General features: G+C 46.3%; 1 protein-coding gene across 2 annotated transcripts in view; it reads right to left on the bottom strand.

Moving 5' to 3' along the window:
* Positions 1-19,198, bottom strand: part of YEATS2 (YEATS domain containing 2) — a 127,549-nt gene that overhangs the window by 2,019 nt on the left and 106,332 nt on the right. For both annotated transcript variants that reach the window (XM_062210413.1, XM_062210402.1), the window contains 9 exons: positions 11,285-11,413; positions 10,684-10,782; positions 8,592-8,694; positions 7,591-7,664; positions 6,185-6,264; positions 5,019-5,220; positions 3,377-3,603; positions 2,519-2,593; positions 1,175-1,248 (listed from right to left, as the gene is read on the bottom strand). In XM_062210413.1, coding sequence (XP_062066397.1) covers positions 1,175-1,248; positions 2,519-2,593; positions 3,377-3,603; positions 5,019-5,220; positions 6,185-6,264; positions 7,591-7,664; positions 8,592-8,694; positions 10,684-10,782; positions 11,285-11,413 — 1,063 coding nt within the window. The remainder of the gene's footprint in view (positions 1-1,174; positions 1,249-2,518; positions 2,594-3,376; positions 3,604-5,018; positions 5,221-6,184; positions 6,265-7,590; positions 7,665-8,591; positions 8,695-10,683; positions 10,783-11,284; positions 11,414-19,198) is intronic.

The following is a 19,198-nucleotide window of genomic DNA, read 5'->3' as shown; positions in this document are numbered from 1 at the left end:
CCCCAGGTCTGTCTCCACCTCCACTGTGGGGCCCACAGAGGCGAGCTGGCCCCAAGAAGCACACACCCCGTCTCGGACTTCAAGCAGGACAACCAGCAGCGCAACCGGACCCCTTTGTGTCTCTTCCTTTTTCTAAAGACTTCTATGTGTGTTACATCCTGGTGAGTTCTGATTTAGGCCTGTTCACGTCCTCATGTACTTTGTTACAATTTTATAAACTTGTGACAGCATTAGCATAATGAAATAAAATATTTTCTTTGAAAGAGAAGCAAGGTGTGGCTTACCTAGCCTTCTTTCGGAGCCTGGGAAAAGAGTAAAAATTCAGTGTTCTAGCCAAAAAGGAGGAGTCAGCAGAGCAGGGGTGAACCTGGAGGCTGCGGAGCTAATGAACCCTGAGTCTGAATCTTGGTTCTGTCATATTTTCTGGAAAGCCAGGGAAGGTTAGTTTTCAAAGACTACTTTCCTGATTTCTAAACAGGGAGTTACAGTTAAGCCATGAAAAAATTAGGCACTATCTGTAATGCTCGGCTCTTGTCACCAGTACCATCTTTTGCAGCAAAGAGCTCGTATCTATTCAACCCTGCAACAAGAGTCCTAGAGGTCGGCGTTGAGGAGTAGCAGGTGAAGCCACGGCTTGGGATGCCAGCATCCCCTATCAGAGTGCTGGTTCAAGTCCCAGCTGCTCCACTTCCAATCCAGCTCCCTACTATGTAGTGCCTGGGAAGGCAATGGAAGATGGGCCAAGGGCCTGGGGCCCTGTCACCCACGTGGGAGACCCAGATGACTTCTGGCTTTGGCCTGGCCCAGTTCTGGCTACTGGGGCCACCTGGAAAGTGAACAAGCAGACAGAAGAGCTCTGGGTGTTTTTCTGTCGCTCTGCTTTTAAAAATCTTAAAAAAGAAAAACAACAACAACAAAAAAAACAAACAGAAAACAAATAGCCAGCCCTGTGTGTCAAGTAATGACCAGACGGTCCAGACCTCTGGGCAAAGCTGAGCTTTCACAACCAAGCAGTTCTCAGAAGCATAGCAAACCCTTGCGTCATCTGACTCTGAGCACTGATCCACCTCCTGCTGGACTGATTTAAATACATCTTCATGGGCGATTAAACTGAGAAAATAATCCGTAACCTCACATCTGTAACTCGCATCACCGACTCCTGTGGTCACAGTACCTGTTGTGAGATGCTGTCTGGTATCCAACCGCCAGAGCCTGCCTCAGGATGTCGTTCACCAGCTGCTCTGTAGCCTGCGAGGAAAGAGGCTGTTATTCTCAGCACAGCCGACTCACTGCTAGCTGGAAGGGTGCATGTGAGCCCATCCCGCACTCTGTGTTTTCAAAGCTGCATCTAAACATCAAAAATGGAAGATCTGGAATAACAGACTACAAAAAAATGGAGGCTACCGATTCTGAGAAATGAGGACTTGTGGTTTTCATTAACCAGACAGGTTCTTAAGGAAAATAGGCGAGAGTTGTTACAGAGGCATCCCTGACATGGGGGGAAGAGATCTACTAGGGAAAAAAACCAGGCTGGGTAAGGAATGGGTGCCTTTTTCTGCCCCTTGCCAAGGCATGGCACAGTTGTGGCTGTCTGCAATTTCCTACCACAGTGAGAGCACGGACATTCACTACAGAACAATTCTTACAGAGCACCTGAAATGGCACCAAAAAACATCTTGAGTGACATGAGCAAAAAACTCTCACAGATGACTCCATACTCAGAAGAAATAGGTAGTATGTTTAAAAATTGTGTGTGTTGGAGGGGGAGGGACACTGTGGGTACACTGTGGTACACTGGGTTAAGCCACTGGCATCCCACATGGATGCTGGTTTAAGTCGTGGCTGCTCCCCTTCTGATACGGATCCCTACTAATGCACCTAGGAAGTAGCAGAAGATGGCCCAACTGTTTGGGCCCCTGCACCCATGTGGGAGACCCAGAAGAAGCTCCAGGGTCCTGGCTCCTGGCTTCAGTCTGACCCAGCCCTGGCCATTTGGAGAGTGAACCAGAGGATGGAAGATCTCTCTGTCTCTTCTTCTCTATAATTCTTTCAAATAAATCTTTAAAAAAAAAAACAACAAAAAAAAAACAGTAGAGGGAGTGAACATGTAGCATAATAGTTAAATGCCTGCCTCCAACATTAGAGTGCCCGGGGTTTGACTCCTGGCTCCAGCTCCCTTCTAACGTGCACCCTAGTGGAAGGTGATGGCTTAGGTAAACGGGTTCCTGCCACACACGTGGGGCACCTGCATGGAGTTTCTGGCCCCTGGCTCTGGTCCCAGTCTAGATTCGGCTATTTTAGGCACAGGAGGGGCTCATTCTCTTTCTCAAGAAATCAGAAGGGAAAAAAGAAAATTTAAAGCCTGAGTAAGATGAGAAATTTAAAAACGAGTCACCTCTGTTCCTTTTCTCGGTACTTGTCCCTTACTCATAACACCCTGTGCTCCCACCATCCCGGCCCTCAGTTCTGACGGCCACGGCAGCAGCTGGAGGTCCCTCTGCTGCCAGGGGGCACCCACCTTCAAGATCATGTCCTCCAGCACCGAGGCGTACACGTTCTTGTGGAGCTCCACAGGCTGCAGGACGATCCCAATCTGGAGAAGCAGAACAACGCTACTAGGCCCCGTGGCGAACAGCCTCTCACCCAACAGGCCGACTTCTCCATACCCACAGACATGCCTGGTTAGTGGAGGGGCCCCACAAACACTGCAGACAAAACGCGCAGGGAAGCTCCACCAAAAAGAGATGGCTGCTTGTCTTCCCTTGCTTCTGGCTATTTACAATGCTGCTCAACTCTGTTTACGCCCAGATCTCCTCCGTGAGAGGAACTGGCTGGGATGTGCCGTGAATCCTGACAGCAGGCCCCCACTTGGGAAGACTGGCTCAGACTGGAGGCCTGTGTGCAGGAGGTGTGGGCGATGCACGCGCTGCCCTTTTCAGCTCAGCCTGCGAGGGACAGCAAACTCTCTTTCACTTCGGGCACTTGGGTCCTGAGCAGCTGGTGGCGGTGGCACAGGTGCCGCTGGGTTTTCTCAGGAGTGGATGAATCATTCCCTCCTGAGTAGCAGGGTGGTGTAAGCCACGTGGACACTGCGGGCAGGGCACAGGGGAGCTAGGGCAACATCAAGGAAAGACTGCGAAATGCCTTGTGAGGGAAAAGGGCTTTGCCCACACAGAAAACAGCAAAGGAGATGAAAAGTAACCAACTGGCTACCGCCTAGCCGGTGCTGCTTCACGTCTGTGTGCGGCAAGCAGCCTTTTCACATGCCCCAGGGTCTTGACGCGGCAGCTGGGAGCCCGAGAGCACATCCGGGTTTAGCAGGCCAGCGCCCACACCTGGTAAGTGACTGAGCGCCAGCACAGGCCTCTGCCCCTACCTTCTGTGCGACGTCGGCAATGAACTCAGACCCCGGCGTTGGTGGCAGGTAGAATTTCATTTCTTCTTGTTTCTCCTCGTGCTCCTTTTTGATGTTCGTCTTCAGCGGCTCGGAGAGGGTAAGGATGTCCACCTCCTCCTCATTCTCCGGCTCTCTTTTCTGAAACTGCTGCAGGTCCTCCAGTTTGCGGCAGAGGTTGTCAGCAGAGGAGAATGACGACGGGCACTCTAAATGAGAGGTCAGCAGTCTCAGGACAGCCGTGGTGACCACGGGAAGCTATTCTCCATAGACTGGAAGTCTGAGCAAGGGCTCTGCTGAAGTATCTAGGGAGCTCACCTTCTTGCTACCCAGTTCTAAAAGGCTATGGATCTACAATGATGAGAACTAGGACTTCATGAAGCACAGAAGGGCCAAGACAGGTATCTTCCATCCTGTGTGATAAATGTGAGGAGACTGACATCTAAGACCAGAGAGCACACAATTCTGGCTTCCATCACCAAAAGACAGCCATACCCCACCTCCTGAGTACCAATGCTAACTGACTTTTCTTCATCTTTCAAGTCTGCCAAACTCAGAAGTCACAGTCAGAATTACCCATCTTCCTGCTGCTCAGAGAGAAGCACTGTGGACACTCCAGGGCGCACCGTGCACCAAGTCTCCAGTAAAGGGACTCAGAGCCCAGCAGAGTGCGCACTGCAGAGCGGGAGCAGCTGCTCCCCCGACAGGGCATGAGGAGGGCATAACAGCACCTAGCAAGACGGTGGCAGAGTGCTCAGCTCCTGGCCTCTCTGTTTTCTTGACTGGGCTCTAACAAATCCACAGAGCCTGGTGTATGTGGAGGACTGTGCTTTACATCCGGGACCAGCAAAGCCTCTGCTCTGTAAAGTCAGGCAGACCCTCATGCTAATGACACGAAGACCAGCTTCAGATCAGAGACAGGAAGGGTCACCCTGCAGGGGGGCTCTAGAAGCTCTTGTGAACAGGACTTAGCCCGTCTCACAAGGCCCCAGCTCTGTGCTCCAGGTTCCTTCATACTGAGAGGCGGGGAGAAGACAACCTTTCACATTCTCCAAGGCAACACAGATGTTACCTTTCCCTAAAAAACCCCTTACCCCTGCCACCATGCACTAGCTGTCTGTTTATCCTAAGACACTCAAAGCCTTTACCTGCAAAACTGTTAGCTGTTCACATGTGCCTCCAACACAAGCTGGCGTACCTCCTAGCTAGGTCTAGAGGCAATCACAGAAGACACAGCCCTGTGTCCCAGAATCAGGGCAGACCTGCCTAGGGGGATTCCCAAGGTCACAAAAGAAGGGGAAGCCACTTCTATGTGGAGGAAAGGAGGCGGCTTAGGAGCCTTGAAAGAAGAAACAGTGCTGAGGTGGTGTGTGCCTACTGGATGCACAAACCAGAACATTCCTGCCATGGTTACAACACTTGAAGTATGTGGGTGCAAACACTTCTGTGGGAACTATGCAGTCCTGAGGGTGGGGGTGAGGCTCCTATTCTCCATGGCAGCTCCTCCAAGTTCCCAAGTCCCTCCACCTCCACAGAAGGAAAGAGCAATGGGGACCCGAATGTGCTCAACAGCAAATGCCCACCAGGCTGTCAGGGCTGCTCAGAGCACTCTACCCAAGCTCACCAGGCTCACTGTCGATCTGGGTCAGCACGTCCTCAATGGAGTCCCCATCGTGCCTCAGGCTCTCAGGGTCTGGTGGGGTGTAGCCATGGCAGCGACACCAGTGAGCAATGTGCTTGGTTTTAAGAGGAGTCAGGTGGTGAAATCTCAGATTCTTCTCCAGTATTTCTTGTAAGACTTTTCGCATTGTCAATGCTCTTTGCCACTTAAAAAAAGGTTTTTTGGACCACAATCAGTCCTTCAACTTAACAGCTGCATACAGAAGCAAATCACACAACTGCAAATCACTGTGCTAACTTATTAGAATTTTTCCTAAGGAAAAAAAATCTGTGATAGTCCCAGTCTTTAAAAAACAACCACAACAAAGTCAAAGAGTTGCTATAGGCGCATAAAGTAAAATGGAGACGACTAGGTTTGGTCTTTAAAAAGGCTTTTTACCTAATATCCCACTTCTTCTCCTTCCCCAAACCAAACACACTGACTTTTCCTGGCTCCCAGGCAGGCCTGTGTGCGTGCTACTTCCCCATCCCATAACCTCACTGTACCTGACAATGCTTACTGCTACACTGTAAGTACTCCACAGATACTTAAGTTTATTTTAACAATTTTTAAAAAATCATTTAAAAAACTTTTGAAAATGCAAGGCATATTTCTATCAATGCACGATTAAGAAGACAGGCCTTGCAAAAGCTAGGGATCTGGAGTAAGGTTTTTTTTTTTTTACAGGCAGAGTTGGACAGTGAGTGAGAGAGAGACAGAGAGAAAGGTCTTCCTTCCGTTGGTTCACCCCCCAAAATGGCCGCTACGGTCGGTGTTGCGCCGATCCGAAGCCAGGAGCCTCCTCCTGGTCTCCCATGCGGGTGCAGGGGGCCCAAGGACTTGGGCCATGCTCCACAGCCTTCCTGGGCCACAGCAGAGAGCTGGCCTGGAAGAGGGGCAACCGGGACTAGAACCCGGTGTGCCGGTGCCACAGGCGGAGGATTAGCCTAGTGAGCCGCGGCCCTGGCCCGGAAGATTGAGGTTTTTAACTAAGGGAAATATTCTACCACCAGTATTTTAGCACCCTGTGCTGCCAAGCGTCCCCACCTTTCCACAGTGCAGGTTCGGGGGGGCCGGGAGGCACAGGTGTTCCGGCTTTCTCCCCACAAGGCCTACTGCTGGGGCCTTACCTCAGCAGCTCTCCTTTTGCCGATGTTCCAGCTGTAATACTGCTCCACGGATTTCGCAGAAAAGCAGCTGGCATCTTCACCTAGAATGCACACACCCGGCACCCTGAAGAGAGCTGCTGGGACGCACGGCCTACAGCTCCCTCAGACCTCCACTGGGCATGTTTCCCACCGTGCCGTTCAGATGCAGCAGAACCCAGAAAGGCTTCTCCTTAGGAGAGAGACAACTCACTTGTGTGGCCTCAAACCAGCACCCTTCCTTGGGAAGCTGACTTCTTTAGCAGAGAAGGCGATCTACTGCACGAAGCCACGGAAATCAATGGAAACACAACTCTACCAGGAGCCGGGCCTGGCCACTAACGCCCGAGGTGGCCTGGAGCGAGCCCCAGCTCCTGGCTGGGCTTTAGGTTTCTCAGCTGCACAATGAAAGTGGGGAAAGGTGGTTTCTGAACAGTCTCTTAGCTCTCATATTCTGTAACTAAATGGGAGAGAGACACAGAGGTGTTTCTGAATCTCATTCTGTTGGGCTAGAAAACGGTCACTGAAATTTCAGAGTTACCTCAAGATGACCTCTTACACTTCAGCTGAGAAGGAACGAGGATCATTCCTCTGCTACTACAGTTGGAAATAACTAGCAGGGTGGTCTGTACCTGGCCTGTTATTTTTATGTCCCCATGCATGCACGTGACAGGATTATCTGCTTCCCACCTTCCCTGTAAGCATCCCTGGTCACCTTGCCCAGGAACACACGCCAAAGCACCCACTGGAAGGGCTGTTGATTCTGGCCCAAATTATTCAACCTTACTAACACTGACCCGGCAGACTTCAGTTTGGGAGGTCCTGCAAATCATGCATTTCCACCAAGCGAGTGATACTGACTAACAGTCGGGAAACAATAAGAGTTGGGTTGCATCCTGCCTCAGGACCCACAGCTGCGTGATCCTGAGCAAGTTATTTAACCTTACTTATCCTTGGTTTTCTCCTCTGCACAATGGAGAATGACAAAACTTATCACACAAGAGACATTTATCAAGTAGACAGTGAAAAAGGCAAGTCTGCCTTGGGTCTGGTACACTGCAGGGAGATGCTAACTGTTTCCTTACTAAAAAACTTTTAAAAACCAACGCAGTTTTAATTATATACAAAATGTATGATTTACATGCAAAAATAAATGTAAAATACTCCTACAGATCAAACACAGCAAAAACAATGAAAGCTTAACTGGATGACTAAGAGACTGTAAATTCAAAAACCCTCACAAATGAGCTGTGTCTCCAGCTAACACCTCGTAAAGTAAAAGCTACATCAGTACCGATTTACAATACTAGGTGATTTCAGTCCACTCACTATCCTAAGTAGTTCCCAGCTTTCAAAACAATGTATCCACATATCCAGTATAATTGTCTTACTTTTTGCAGTGATTAATGGAATCTTCTTTACTATTGCTGTTAAGAGTTGCTGGATAGTCTCTAAATGGTCTATCCTGAGGATAAAAGAAAATTAAGGTCATAAATTAAATACACATAGCAGTTTCTAGCCATACAAAGGTGCTTCAAAAAGTTTATGAAAAGTGAAATTAAAAGATGTTTATTTTGGCCCCCTGAAACCCAAAGCTATGTGTAGATTTTTTCATAATACATTTTTCACAAACTTCTTGAAGATACCCTATATGCATGAACTTCAAATTTTTGCACCAAAATAAACTTATTATTTTTAATTTGATCTTCCACACGCTTTTAAAGTGTACACACACACACACACACATTGATCTGTTTATGTATTTCTCCTTTTTGAGGGAACTATAATTTAAAACCATTGTACTGGTTATGCCTTTCCTTCCTGAGAGCCCTCTTTATAAAGCAAGAGTGTTCTATGCTTAAAAAGAAAACGTCAAGGCTAAATAGATGAGACCCTAGGAATGGCAAAGCATGCAAATATAAGACATCTGATGTTATCTATGTGAAAACTAAATAGCCAGGCAATCTTTCTGCAGTGGGATCACTGCTACAGCAGGGAACGCTAGCACATGAGTACCTGTGTCAAGGCTGGGGTACTTCATACCTCCAGCTGTTGCTACAGAAGCTACTTCCATTCACTGTGTTTAGCAGTTTAGACAGTTCAAAGTACTTGCCAGAGGGGATTTTCTGACTTGGAAACTGGCAAATACCCGGAGGCATTTTTAAGGCAGTGAGCGTGCATGGCCTATGAAGTAGCTGCGTGGACACCTCCTTATACAATGGAGCCTCCTCCTCAGCCTTGCAGCAATGCACTTGCTCAATGCAGAAGGGCAGACGGTGCCCCCTCCAGGGGCTCAATTCCACACACACTTGGCTGTCACAGGCAGGGATTTTACAAAGCACCACACAAACACCTAAAGCAGAACTCCTTTAGGAAGGACTGAAGTAATTACTTAATGACATAGTTTCCCAGCTCAGAACTTTCTTCTGTTTTCACTGCTGTCTGACCCTCCTGTGAGAGGCAGCTGGGCCCAGGTGTTTCGGGTTCAGTCTTCACTACAAGGGAAGAGCAACAAAGAGAGAGCTGTCAGAGTTCCGGGGGAAAGACACGTGCAGCAGTAACAAAGCTCCACTGAAGCTCAGTGAGAAACTGCCACTCCAGCTGCAGCAGGGACGGAGCCACGAGGCTGAGATGGCTCCAATCACCACCCCTCACACAGTCAGCAGACAAGGGAAGAGCTGTTAGCTGGGGTGGGTGCAACTCCATGCACAAGACAAGGCGGGGGACAATAAAATGGTGTTTTAGATATTTCTTAAAGGGCTACACATGATGCTATGTGGATACTGTACCCTTCAATCCCTGAATAATGCCATACTAAAATACTAGGCCAGCTTGTTCTAAATTTAGTTATGACCTTTTCCTTATCTTCTCTCCAGCTAAATTTATCAACTTGTAGCATTGTCTTAGTGTTCTGAGACTCAAGGAAAAAAACAAAATCAGATCCATAGTATTTGGAAATTTCCAAGCTGATCACATCAGGTTTTTAATACATTTGTCCTATGGTATTTATAAGGGATTGGTTCCAGGTCCCCCAGATGATATCTTGGGGTAGGGGCTGGTGTTGTGGCATAGTGGGTAAAGCCACTGCATGAAAAGCCAGCATCCCTATTAGGTGCTGCTTCGAGTCCCAGTTGTTCTACTTCTGATCCAGCTCCCTGCTAACAGCCTGGGAAAAGCAGCAGAAGATGGCCTAAGTGCTTGGGTCCCTGCCACCCATGTGAGAACCAGATGAAGTGCCTGGTTCCTGGCTTAGGCCTGGCTTAGCCAGGGCAATTGTGGTCACTTGGGGAGTGAACCAGTAGATGGAATCGATCTTTCTTTTTTTAAAAAAAATCATTTATTTATTTGAAAGTCAGAGTTACACGGAGAGAGAAGGAGAGGCAGAGAGACAGAGAGATCTCCCATGCACTGGTTCACTCCCCAATTGGCCACAACGGCTAGAGCTTCTTCTGGGTCTCCCACGTGGGTACAGGGGCCCAAGGACCTGGGCCATTCTCTACTGCTTTCCCAGGTCACAGCAGAGAGCTGGATCATAAGAGGAGCAGCTGGGACTCAAACCAGCACCCATATGGAATGCTGGCACTGCAGGTGCAGGATTAACATCCTGCGTGATCTTGATATGTGGTCAGGAAGATCTCCCCCAGACAGAAACCTGGCCCCTGCCTAGAGCTCCGTACCACACAACTATACTTCTGAAATCAATCCCTCTAATTGGTCTACTTCCCCAACAAGCCCTGAGTTTGCCTCCACCGCTCCCTTTATCTGACAAAACCCTTTACCTCCCACAGCTAAAAAAGTTCCACTCCTCGGGGCAGGTGCTGTGGCGCTGCAGGTAAAGCCACGGCCTGCAGTGCAGGCATCCCATATGGGTGCTGGTTCAAGTCCTGGCTACTCCACTTCCAATCCAGCTCTCTGTTATGACCTGGGAAAGCAGTAGAAGATGGCCGAAGTCCTTGGGCCCCTGCACCCACGTGGGAGATCCAGAAGAAGCTCCTGGCTTCGGATTGGTGCAGCTCCGGCCATTGTGGCCAATTGGGGAGTAAACCAGCAGATGGAAGACCTCTCTCTCTGCCTCCTCTTCTCTGTGTAACTCTTTCAAATAAATAAAAAAATCTTAAAAAAAAGTCCCACTCCTTTGAAGTCCAGGTTATAATCCATGTCCTGTACAAAGTCCTACCCTCCTCCACTTCTCCTGACAACCCTGATCAGAAATCCTAGACTATAATATTTCAGCATTTTCCATATCACCAATCTTGTTTTTATCAATCATTGCTACTGCTGTCATCAACCTGATTATACATTCTCGGAAGGCAGAAATGATGTTTTATATGTCAGTGTATTTCTCTCACTGTCAAGTTTACAATACAGGTGTTCAGTAGATATTTGCCAAGGGATTGATGGATGGATGTTGAAAATTCAAAGAACTCAGACTACAGCAGTGTCCTGCACAAAACTAGACAAAAGTACTGTGGGATACTACATACCTTTTGCCACAGCTGCTGGAGCAGAGCTGGGGATGACTGGAGTTGGCGCAGCTACAGGCAGAATGGTAGGTGATTTGTTGGTAGAAAATGACTGAACCACTGAAGGGGGAAAAAAAAGGAGGGGGATGTAACAAATAAAGAAATTATTTCTAACGAGGAAAATCTATCCCCCAAGTGACAGCCCTAGATTAGACTGACAGTACCCATACAACCGCAGAGCAGGAACAGAAAGGTTCTTTTTAAAAACAGATCTGATGCTCTGCGCTATTAGTCTTAATACTAGGGTAACAGAGTTGTATCCTGAACTGTGTAAACAGGAGACTGTCACTAAACTAAGAAAATAAAATCCAATGAACCCAAACTCTTATCAGTGCTTAAACTGTTTCCCCTCGACTCAACTTCAGAAATAAGTGGCTATTTAGAAATCAATGGACTTTCTGCCCTGGAACTGGTAGCACAGGGTTCAACGCGTCTTAAAGCACCACAGTGCTGAGGGGCAGGATTTACAGGTAAGAGCACGCACTAGACAGAAGATGGCATTTCCTCCCCAGATGGACCTAGGGATGACCACAGCATGGCAGGCCCGTGGATGAGGACTCACCTTTATTCACAGGCATCAGAATAGTCTGCACGCCTCCAGATGTGTTTACACTGAGTGGTTTGAGCTGGCTAGGAATCGTCAGGACAGCCTGCTGGGGATTGGACTGGCTGGAGTGAATCTTTAACAACCCTAGACGAAGTTGGAAGACAAGACCAGGTTGAAGATCAGATGCTTTCTGAAAGTTTTCTGCCCACTTTGATACTCATATTTTCTCACAGGAGGAAGTTCCTAAACATTGACCTTTTTAATAAATAAAGACCTGGAAGCACGAGGCAAGAAGAGCTGTAGATTTCACAATGGATCACTGATGTGACAACATGATTTATTTTTAAAATGTCCTTAGAGGGGCTGGTGTTGTGTTTCTTCAGGTTAAGCTACCATAGTGGATAGCTGGTTTGATTCCTGGCAGCTCTGCTTCCAATCTAGCTCCCTGCTAGTATTCCTGGGAGAGCAGCAGAAGATGGCAAAGGTAACTGGACCCCTGCCACCCATTTGGGACACCTGGATGGAGTTCCTGGCTCCTGGCTTTGGCCTGGCCTAGTCCTTTGCCATTGTGGCCATTTGAAAACTATTTCTCTCTGTATACCATCTCTCTGTTGCTCTGCCTTTCAAATACATAAATCTTGTTTAAAAAGCTAAAATAAACAATATGTAACACTATAAAAAAAAAGTGTTCTAAACCCACAATAATAAAAGTGACACAGAAATTGAGGAAAAAGTAGAACTCAAAGAGGAAAACATCACCCAAAGTCCTACTGCAAAGCTAATCAATATTAACATTTTGAGATAGTTCTTTTCCATGTGTTTTTTTTTTTTTTGACAGGCAGAGTGGACAGTGAGAGAGAGAGAGACAGAGAGAAAGGTCTTCCTTTGCCGTTGGTTCACCCTCCAATGGCCGCCCCAGCTGGCGCACTGCGGCCGGCGCACTGGCGCTGATCCGAAGGCAGGAGCCAGGTGCTTCTCCTGGGCTCCCATGGGGTGCAGGGCCCAAGCACTTGGACCATCCTCCTCTGCACTCCCAGGCCAGAGCAGAGAGCTGGCCTGGAAGAGGGCAACCGGGACAGAATCCGGCGCCCCAACCGGGACTAGAACCTGGTGTGCCGGTGCTGCTAGGTGGAGGATTAGCTTGAGCCACGGCGCCGGCCTCCATGTGTTTTCTATGACAATTTGTTCCGCACATAGCTGTGATATAATGATACAAAATTTTGTATTTTGATATAGAAAACTGTCACTCTACTATTTAAAAATTTATCCTGGCTCCCCAAGGAATACTTCTGAAACTAGCTCAAAGCATTCAGGGCTCATTTTACTCTGGTCCCAACCTGTCTGTACCTCCACACTGTTGCTACATATCCAACACTTCAATGTGAATTCACATTTTACCTTACAATTTCCTACCTCTGCGTGGTCCTTATATTTCAAACATCAGATGCTATTCTTTTATATATATATATATATATATATATATATATATATATATATATATATATATATAAAGGGTCAGTCTCTCTCACTTTATTTTAAAGGTTATTCCAAACTTCGATTTGTATTACAAAACTAGTCTAGGCAGAGGGCCAATAACAAAATCACAAAGGGTCCCACTGTGGAAGAGCACATATGATATCAACAATAGAAACATGTTAAAACGTAACAACTATTAAAACAGCAGGTACCTTGAGACAGGTTAGGTAACCCTAACCCTAACCCTAACCCTGGAAAGCAATTGGTTCATAAGAAATATTTTCTATAACACGACTTTTTAAATTTTAAAATTTTATTTAAGTTATTAGAACATGAACTTAAGTAAACAAGATCTTTCCTTGGAACAGGGGAATATTAAATCAGTCAAGTTAGTTAAGTATTTGCTGAGACATGCCTTTGGGAAACAGAGCAACTGGTTTTTTCATATTTTAAAAATTCTTTTTCTCAGAATATTATATGCTATTCAATTGTACATAAAAGTATAAAAGGCTTAAAAGAATACTGATGTTGCAGGCCTTGATCCATTTATCTCTGACTTACTAGAGTAGATGAGCCTTTTAAGGCACTTACATTGTGTTTTCTGTATAATCCAGAATTGTTCTCTGTAAAGCAGTATAGTATGATTATATTTTATCTTCTGAGGTAAGCAACTTCCCTCCTTTCATTTGCTTAGTTTTCTTTCTCCCACACAACTTACAGGATTTTTAAAAAAATATTTATTTATTTATTTGAAAGTCAGAGTTACAGAGAGAGAGAGAGGAGAGGCAGAGAGAGAGAGAGGTCTTCCACCCGCTGGTTCATTCCCCAGTTGGCCAGACGGAGCTGCGCCCATCCAAAGCCAGGAGCCAGGAGCTTCTTCCAGGTCTCCCACACAGATGCAGGGGCCCAAGGACTTGGGCCATTCTCTACTGCTTTCCCAGGCCATAGCAGAGAGCTGGATCGGAAGTGGAGCAGCTGGGACTCGAATCGGTGCCCATATGGGATGCCTGCATGGGTGGCAGCTTTCCCTGCTATGCCACAGCGCCGCCCACAGGCTTGTTTTAGATGAGGTATCTCTGACCTGCTCTGACCTTGCTTTCTAGGCCTGCCACAAAGTTCTTATCGTATGACTGTCCTTTCCCTGTTACCCTGGGAACTCCCTTTACCTTCCTTCTACATCAGATATTCTGCTTTCTTTTTTCTTGATTTACACTTCTTTACTTTTTGTAACACATACAATTCAGTAGTATCTTTGGATAGGGTGCACAGGAAACACATTTGAAACTCTGCCCGTCAAAAAAATCTTTCTACCCTCATTCAGTAATGATTTCTCTGACTAAAGAATTCTAACTTGAAAGTGTGAAAAGGGCTGGTGATGTGGCATAGCGGGTAAAGGCTCTGCCTGAGACACCATCATCCCATGTGGGTGCCAGTCCGAGTCCTGGCTGCTCCACTTCGAATACAGCTCTCTGCTAACGTGCCTGGGAAAACCGTGGAAGATAGTCCAAGTGCTTGGGCCCCTGCACCCACGTGGGAAGTCCAGAAGCAGTTTCTGGCTCCTGACTTCTGGATCCTGCCTGGCCCAGACCCAGCTGTTGTGACCATCTGGGGAGTGAACCAATGGATAGATCTCTCTCTGCCTCTGCCTCTCCCTTTCTGTAACTCGACCTTTCAATTAAATAAATAAATCTTGGAAAAAAAAAAAAAGTATGAAAGTTGTCACTCTCTTGGTTAATCCTAATAAAAATTACATAAAGCTGGGAGGTTACGAAGGGCATTCTCATGCATGACTGGCTGACAGTAACTATCACAAATGACAGAATCGCATGCTTGTAGAAAGGCCACTTTTTTTTTTTTTTTTAAATATAAAAAGCATCTCTACAGACATCTGCCCAGCAACTGTCTGTTCAACTAGAACTACTGTCACCCTGGTTATTAATCATTGTGGACAAAGATTACTGCTTCACAATATCTGATGTAAGCCTGGGTCTGCCTTTAAAAATCTCCCCTTGGGGCTAGTGTGGCATGCAGCAGGTTAAACTGCTCCTTGTGACACTGGCATCCTGGAATCCTGGAATGCCAGTTTGAATCTTGGCTGTTCCACTTTCAATCCAGCTCCCTGTTAACGCACCTGGGAAGGCAGTGGGTGATGACCCAAGTACTTGGGCCCCTGTGTCCCATGGGGAAACCAGAAGGGAGTTCGTGGTTTCTGGCTATGGCCTGTTAGGGCCATTTGGGGAGTGAACCAGCAGATGGAAGATCTCTCTGTCTCTCTGTCACTTTGCCTTTCAAATAATCTTAAAACACAAAACAACACAAACTTCCCCTTGCCTCAAGCTCTCTGAATACCCTGCAGTTCACTACAGCCTGTGAACTCCCACTGCAGTATTTTACAATTCAGTATGCTCTGTAGATTTGCTGATTGTTTTTCTAGAATGACAAAAGTGTTCCTCCCCCAAAAAACAGTGTGCTTAGCTTCTTGCACTGCTACTGAAAAGTTCAAAGATAATGTAATTTCTGGAAATTTCTATCTCTTTTTCGGACAGCGTTTAAGAGCACTTGTCCCCAGTGACGTGATTTCCTGAACAAATAGCACCCGGAGGTAGGTCGTTTCCATTTGCTGTGTTTGGATACTATTTTTTGAATGTGGAAGTTCATGCCCTGAAATCTGGGAAGTTTTTTGTTTTTATTTCTTGGATCTTTTCTTCTCACTTTGTTCTGCTTCCTTTCAGTCCGCTGGAAGTTTCCTGACACATCACTGAGTTTCTTTTGTAGTCCACTCCAAGCTACCACTTGGCACCCCACAGTTTGTATCCATGGATGCCATTCCTTTTCAAAGCAAAACATGCTACTCCATAGCTTAAACTCTTCACTGGCTCCCCTGCCCAGCCCTAGAAAAAGTTGAGTTCTTAAAATCACCTATAAAGGCCTACACATTCTGCCTCATCTGTTTTTCTCTCTCCCTTGCTCACTCTGTTTCCATCACAATGATGACCCTATTTCAAAGTTTATAATTGCACAAAAAAACTTTAAAGTGCTGGTAATCAGTAGGGAATAGCTTAATTCTTTCATGAAATTATATAGAAAGCTTCATCAACAGCATTTTAGGAAACCAGAATTCACAGCAAGGAAATTTCATTTATTGCAATAAAAAATTGATTAAAAAAAAGCAGCAGGGGAAGGCACTCAATAATTATAATAACAATTCCTCATGTCTCTACAATTACTACTCAAGGCCTAACAAAAGGCTGCCAACAAAACATTCAGTAGAAACAAGACCTCCCTGTACTAGAAAATGGGAGCTGGGAATGACGGCAAAAATATTATCAGCCTTAATCTTCTGTTCTCCATCCAGAAAGCACACAAGATACAAGGGCTGTTTTGGAGCCATGTACAGAATGCAGTGATAACAACATCCATGGTCTCTCAAAGAAAGATATATGTACGTGTGTGTGTGTGTGTGTGTGGCTTTCTCTTAGTGATACTCAGTTTTTTCTGTAGACCAGTGCCAGCTGATGAACTGGTTGCTATCAATTTGCAACAAGATAACACAGAAATTAAGAATGTTTAGAAAACTATGGGACAGTTTGACATTGCTGTGACACTCTGCAGCATTTTACAGAAGTATCTGTCTATACTGAATTGTAGAAAAACAAAAACAAAACCATACATATTATATCAGTCCCCCTCATATCTGGGACAGCATGATGTAATCCAACACATCAGTATTTCTGTGGCAAAATTACAGAAATATTTATATTAGGTGGTATAAATAAGCTGTTGTGTGCTAAAATTAGTTATGGAATATAAAACCTTTGGTTTTCCCAGTATTTTGAATTTTAGAATTGCAAATAAGGATTAAGGAACAACAAAAAAAAATGGTGACATTGACAAGATTATGGCAGCATTTATTTATACAATGGCCTTTATATGCCAGCCAGTGTTCTATACATCTATACGCTGAAACCTTTCAACTTTGTGAGGGCAATACGACAATTACCAACTTCATTTTATAGGCAGGAAACTGAAGCAAGTAACTTCAACTAAGGCAATCTGGCCTCAAGACTTATGCTATTATTCAAAGAAGTAAAAGGCACACTTTTATGGGGGCATTTAGTGTGGGAGCAAAGCTATCACATGAGGGTACTTCAAAAAGTTCATGGAAAATGCAATTAAAACATGCATCCCATACAGTAGCACCAGGTCCCAGTCTTGGCTCTACTCCCAATTTCAGCTTGCTGCTAATGTGTACCCAGGAAGGTAGTTGTGATGGCTCAGGTAGTAGTGTCCCTGCCACTCATATGGGAGACCTGCATTTTTGGGCTTTGGCCACCAGCCTGGGGCCATTATGATCTGGGGAGTTAACCAGCAGATGGGAGTATTCTCTCCAACTGTCTATTTCTCAAAACAAACAAAAAGAAAAATGATTTCAAAATCCATGAACCTTTTATTTTTAAATAAAGATTATTATTTATTTATTTGAAAGGCAGAGAGTTACAGAGAGGCAGAGACAAAGAGACAGAGAGAGAAGTCTTCCATCTGCTGGTTCACTCCCCAAATGGTCACAATGGCCAGAGCTGGGCTGATCCAAAGTCAGGAGCCAGGAGCTTCCTCCATGTCTCCCACGCAGGTTCAGGAACCCAAAGACTTGAGCCATTTTCTACTGCTTTCCCAGGCCATAGCAGAGAGCTGGATCAGAAGTGGAGCAGCTGGGACTTGAACCGGCACCCATATGGGATGCTGGCACTGCAGGCAGTGGCTTTACCTGCTATGCCACAGTACCGGCCCCTGAACTTATCTTTTAATTCCATTTTCATGACCTCTTTGAAGTGCCTGCCATGTGTATCTTGCCGGACCAAGGATATCACTCTCTAACACTACCATGTTAAAAACCATGACTTGGCTGGCGCCGTGGCTCAACAGGCTAATCCTCCGCCTTGCGGTGCCGGCACACCGGGTTCTAGTCCCGGTCGGGGCACCGATCCTGTCCTGGTTGCCCCTCTTCCAGGCCAGCTCTCTGCTGTGGCCAGGGAGTGCAGTGGAGGATGGCCCAAGTGTTTGGGCCCTGCACCCCATGGGAGACCAGGAGAAGCACCTGGCTCCTGCCATCGGAACAGCGCGGTGCGCCGGCCGCAGCTTGCTACTGCGGCGGCCATTGGAGGGTGAACCAACGGCAAAAGCAAGACCTTTCTCTCTGTCTCTCTCTCACTGTCCACTCTGCCTGTCAAAAAAAAAAAACAAAAAAAACAAAAACCAACAACAAAAAAAACCACACCATGACTTGGGGCAGGCAGTGTAGTGTATTAGGCTAAACCTCTGTCTGCAGCACCAGCATCCCATACAGACACCAGTTCATGTCCTCACTGCTCCTCTTCTGATCCAGCTCTCTGCTTATGGCCTGGGAAGATAGCCCAACTGCTTGGGCCCCTGCAACCATGTGGGAGACCAGAAGAAGCTCCTGGCTTTGGAGTGGGCTAGCTCCTGCCGTTGCAACCATTTGGGGAGTCAAACAGTGGATGGAAGATCTTTCTGCCTGTCTCTGCCTCTCCTTGTAACTCTGCCTCTCAAATAAATAAATAAAATCTTAAAAAAAAAAAAAAAATCATGACTTGAGGGGGCTGGCCTCAAGGCACAGTGTAAAGTTAAGCCACTGCTTACAATGTTGGCATCCCGTATCACAGCATCAGTTCAAGTTCTAGCTGCTCTACTTCCTATCTAGCTCTCTGCTAATGTGCCTGGGAAGGCAGCAGAAAATGGCCCAAGTACTTGAGCTGCTGCCAGCCATATGGGAGATCAGGATGGAGTTCCTGGATCCTGGTTTCTGCCTGGCCCAGCCCTGTGGAGACAATGGATGGAAGATCTCTGTCCCTCCCAGTCTGTTGCTCTGGCTTTCAAATAAAAAAAAAAAAACTTTTTTAAAAAGATCATGATTTGGAGTCATCAAAGTTCATATATATCTTTTGAAAGCAAAGAAACATATGGTTATATTTTATGAATTCCATTCAAAACTGTTAAGGAAGAAGGTAAAGGGAAGGGAAGAAAGAAGAAATGGAGGGAGGGAAGAAGGAAGGAAAGGAGGGAGTTGTTTGTTTCCTACGGAGAACAGACTCTCAGCTGTCCACAAATTATGACAACAGCAATAGGGTGCCAGTGGCCACAGTTTATTGTATCACTGAAAAATTACTAACAATTAAAAAATTATTTATTTGAAAGGCAGAGACACAGACACACAGAGAGATTTTTCATACACCGGTTCACTCCCCTAATGCCTGAAGCAGCAGAGTTTGGGCCAGGCCAAACCCAGAACCTGGGAACTCATTCTGGGGATCCCATATGGGTTGCAGGGACTCAAATACTTGAGCTGTCACCTGCTGCCTCCCAGGGTGCACGTTCGCAGGAAGCTGAAGTCAGAAGCAGAGGAGCGGTGACTCCAACCCAAGCACTCTGGTATTG

The sequence above is a fragment of the Lepus europaeus genome, chromosome 2 (genome assembly GCF_033115175.1).
Source record: "Lepus europaeus isolate LE1 chromosome 2, mLepTim1.pri, whole genome shotgun sequence".
Lineage (NCBI taxonomy): Eukaryota > Metazoa > Chordata > Mammalia > Lagomorpha > Leporidae > Lepus > Lepus europaeus.
The sequence above is the reverse complement of the archived record's forward strand: the minus strand, read 5'-3'. Positions and strand labels throughout refer to the sequence as shown.